Source organism: Pundamilia nyererei, unplaced genomic scaffold (assembly GCF_000239375.1).
Source record: "Pundamilia nyererei isolate P.nyererei 1_Seehausen unplaced genomic scaffold, PunNye1.0 scaffold00415, whole genome shotgun sequence".
Lineage (NCBI taxonomy): Eukaryota > Metazoa > Chordata > Actinopteri > Cichliformes > Cichlidae > Pundamilia > Pundamilia nyererei.
The window spans coordinates 1-3,890 of record NW_005187816.1 but is presented as its reverse complement, the minus strand read 5'-3'; the positions used below and the strand labels follow the sequence as shown (position 1 = coordinate 3,890).

General features: G+C 37.6%; 1 protein-coding gene and 1 non-coding gene across 2 annotated transcripts in view; both read right to left on the bottom strand.

The window, feature by feature from the left end:
* Positions 1-3,172, bottom strand: part of ift172 (intraflagellar transport 172) — a 54,946-nt gene extending 51,774 nt beyond the window's left edge. The window contains exons 1-6 of the mRNA XM_005753241.1: positions 2,981-3,172; positions 2,249-2,392; positions 1,620-1,732; positions 1,486-1,525; positions 552-617; positions 21-100 (exon numbers count right to left, since the gene is read on the bottom strand). Coding sequence (XP_005753298.1) covers positions 21-100; positions 552-617; positions 1,486-1,525; positions 1,620-1,732; positions 2,249-2,392; positions 2,981-3,019 — 482 coding nt within the window. The 5' untranslated portion in view covers positions 3,020-3,172. The remainder of the gene's footprint in view (positions 1-20; positions 101-551; positions 618-1,485; positions 1,526-1,619; positions 1,733-2,248; positions 2,393-2,980) is intronic.
* Positions 3,173-3,547: 375 nt separating this feature from the next.
* On the bottom strand, positions 3,548-3,619 carry trnaa-ugc (transfer RNA alanine (anticodon UGC)). Its single transcript has one exon. It is a non-coding gene; the product is annotated as a tRNA-Ala (tRNA).
* Positions 3,620-3,890: the final 271 nt, after the last annotated feature.

The following is a 3,890-nucleotide window of genomic DNA, read 5'->3' as shown; positions in this document are numbered from 1 at the left end:
AAGATATTTTAAGCACTCACTTTGATGCCAGTGAGACAACCCAGGATTCTGTGGCGTAGATGGTTGAAGATTTGTTTGTCTGAGTGTTGGCAAGCCGAATCTGTAAAAAAACATCAGAGAACTTAAAATATCCTTAAAATATCCAAGTACACTGCGGTTGGATTTAGAGAGGAATACAAAGACTTAACATCCCAACTGGAAAAGGCTGTGAAAATATTTCACATTTACTGCATAAAGATGAAGTAATACCGATTTTTCCCAAGAGGTTTTAATGCATCTAAATTATGTTCTATAAATTCACTGATGCATTTATTTCTTTTTACTAACATCTTTGTATTTGTATGTATGGGTACATTTCTAAATGAATTATTTATGATTCTGACAGTTTTTGAACTCTACAGAAAAAAGCTTTGACAAAGAAATCAGACCATGTGGAACTAAAATGTCTACAAAAATCTAAAGGATACAACTGTTATTCTACTACACCCATATATAATTCCTGATACTTTTACTTAATATTTAAAAAAAAACGTGAAATATCCAAGACATACCTTGCCTTCAACTAATCCGTAGACAATAGCATTCTCTGCAGGCCAAAGAAGGCATGTCACAGCACTCTGCAATAAAGATAAGAAAATAACACAACCATGTTGTTGCAGGTGATGACACAAAGTTGAAAGACAGCTGAAAAATGTAATGTCATGTTTATAAGGAAAACAAACTTATAACCCAATTAAAAACTAATACCAGAATAGATTCATCAACAGCTAAGCCCTGCAAAGTGTATTCACTTTGAACTCTACAAACAAAAAGGTTTGACAACCGAATCAGACCACGTGGAACTAAAATATCACAAAAATTTAAAGAACACAACTATTAGTCTACTACAATTATACACATGCGTAGAAAACAGAACATATCTGATCATTTTTTAATTTTATATGTCTAAATGATTTATAATAATATATTTTAATCAGTCCTCATTTGTTATCCATGTCTTTGTTTTATGTAGTAGTAGATCGTAGTAGGTGCTCATATTAAACATGTTCAAAGTTTGAAAAAATAAAATGACCACAGTGTGTGTGCAAATAATCCCTGTGAGCCAAAAACTCAGGCTTTAGATTACTATTAACTCTCAGATTCAACAGCACAGAGACTCCATCGACATGCCCTTCAAACCTTTTGTTTGCATGCAGCAGCCAATTAAACACAGCTGGCATAAAGAGAGGAACTAAAACTACTTGCTTCAGAGGTGAGATTATCTGAGACAGGTGGACTAAATGATGATTAGTCTGAACTTTAAACTAAGCAAAGCTACACTGTGCAAAAGTATAAAACCATATGCTGAAAATGAGTTTAATAGATTCCTTTTATGGAAAGAAAAGTTTCAAGTTTTGACAAAAAGTTTTGACAAAAAGCATAGTCACTGCCACTTTTAGCGTGCTCCTCAAGGCAATAACAATGCATTAAATCACGTTTTCTTACCGTCTGAATAAATTTATTGCAGATGACTTTCTTGTCCCCCCTAGGAGAGACGAGAAAACCGATTAAAACTTCTGCTTCGAATTGTACCAAAATGTAAACTATTGAGAAAAATGGAACTAAGCAGAGGTAATTACCAGTCCTCTCCGATTCTGTAGACAAAGATGATATTGTCGGATTGGCCGATGGCAATTTTCGTGGAATCTGGTGAGAAGGCCATGTCATTTACAACATAGCTCTGCTTTCCATACTGAGAAAATAATACATATCAGTAATTATTATTATAGAAAAGCACTATAACATAATAACACACCAACAAACCCACAATGCTCCTGGCCTATAGAAATCTGTCATGGGGGCCCCGCGTGGTAAAACTGTAGGACCTGCTTGGGCAAACACACAGGGAGGCCCCACAGTGTAGGGCCCAGATGTGCCCTACATTTCAGCCCACAGTGGGCTGTCAACAGTGTGGGTTTCTCCACAGTGGCCTCACATGGGCCCCAAGAGGATATGTTTGCTGGATAGATACCCAGTTGCATTTAATATAGATTTTACAAAGCCACTTGGTGTAGGCTACAAATACAAGCACAGAGTTCAAAATAAATGGGTGTTGTCACAATGGCTACACCCATCTTTTATATACAGTCTATGATTCCAGCGACACATTTGGTTAATGGCAAGTAATTCATCATAATTTCTTTACATTATATACAGCACCTCCTTTCATACACACATGCAGCTCAAAGGACAACGGGATTTGTCTCACCTTGGCGTCCACAGGTTTTGTGGAGAACTTGTCCCTGCTCTCTCCATGCTCATCATACAGCAACACCACCCTGTCCACAGTGCAAACAGCGAACTTGATGTTGTTTGGTGCCCATGCCATGCAGGTAACTTTGGCAGCAAACTCCTGTCAAAGCAGGTAAACAAATCAGTCCTAAAGCACTTGTTTTATAGACTTATATGATGTCCTCTTTTAAAATCCTTCTAATGATTGTGTATCTGTTACACGTGTCTTTATGCTTCTACTCTAAATGAAAATCAGTGTTTCTCTCTGTTTTATCTTGTGTTTGGCCCTGATTTCAGTCTTTCTATAAAATCATGCTTTAACTGTCTGCCTAATTGTTGTCTATTTTTGCCAGTAGAGATACTCTTCCTTATGAGCGACAGATAGATGTTAAATTTGATCAGACACGATAGATTTAGGTGTTTTAAAATCCATTTAGCACGTGCAGACTTTTGGCCATGTATTAATCATAAACGCAGCGTTTATGTGCTAGCAAGCCTGGCTAGTGCAAAAATCCGCTTTCAATGACAGTTCAGCGTGGGTCAGTAAAATCAAATTCATGCAATAAATAAATAAATATATCACGAAACTGGTGCGCAGTTTCAGCTTTCTAGTATAAACATTATTATCTGGCTTCCAGAACCAGTTATTGTTAGCTAACTCGCGCTGGCTTCCTAGCACTACTTACCGTTAGCTCACTCGTCAACTTACCCGGGAGGTTAAAAGTGTCTTGAGATACTTCAGTTGCATTCTGAGGGAAGCTCGTACACAGAATGGTATTATTACTGCTGGAATATTCCTCAGATTTTGGTCATTTTGCTAGCGAGCCAGGGCTAGCGCAGAGGAGGTTGGAAGTAAACTAACTGTGATCTCCTTAGTTACCGCTGGGGCGGGACTTGCGGTGCGTTCATAACAATAGGAAATGTGAATGTTCTCGGACAGTTTGCCAGCTCTCGCGCTTTTGTTTCTGCAAAAGGATGCCATTAAATAATTAAAACAATTTTAACCCGGTAGAGTCGTTCCAGGTTACGCCACAGGCCGTGAACAGAACTGCTTCGATTATGTGATTTCTATCCGTTTATTCTGTTTACTCTCTAAAGATGCTACGATTTTCGTCATTATATATCAGCCGTCAAATGACAGAATTCCCGGAGCTAAAACATGTCCACGTTTAGTAAGGGAAGAGTTCAGTTTAGATGTGATATTTAAATAGTCACATTTTAGACTAAGATTAAAAAGTTTTGAGGAAATTTCCCCCAAAAAAGAAAAGAAAAAACATGGAGATGCCGGGGATTGAACCCGGGGCCTCATACATGCAAAGCATGCGCTCTACCACTGAGCTACATCCCCTTCCGTATAGGATCCGCGAATGTAGTATATTTATTCGCATACATCTGCAATATACCCACACTTGCTAACTGTTTCTTCGCTATATCATACTTGTTTAAAAGACAATTTCAATTCCTCATATATTATGTACATTGCTTAAACTTTCTTCAGGCATACCAAACCGTTGAATAAAAATATTAAAGTTAAATAAATGTAAATTTATGAATAAGTCTGGATTGTAGCCCCCACAAACTCAGCCTGCCAGATTGCGCACTTGTGAAATTTGCTGTTA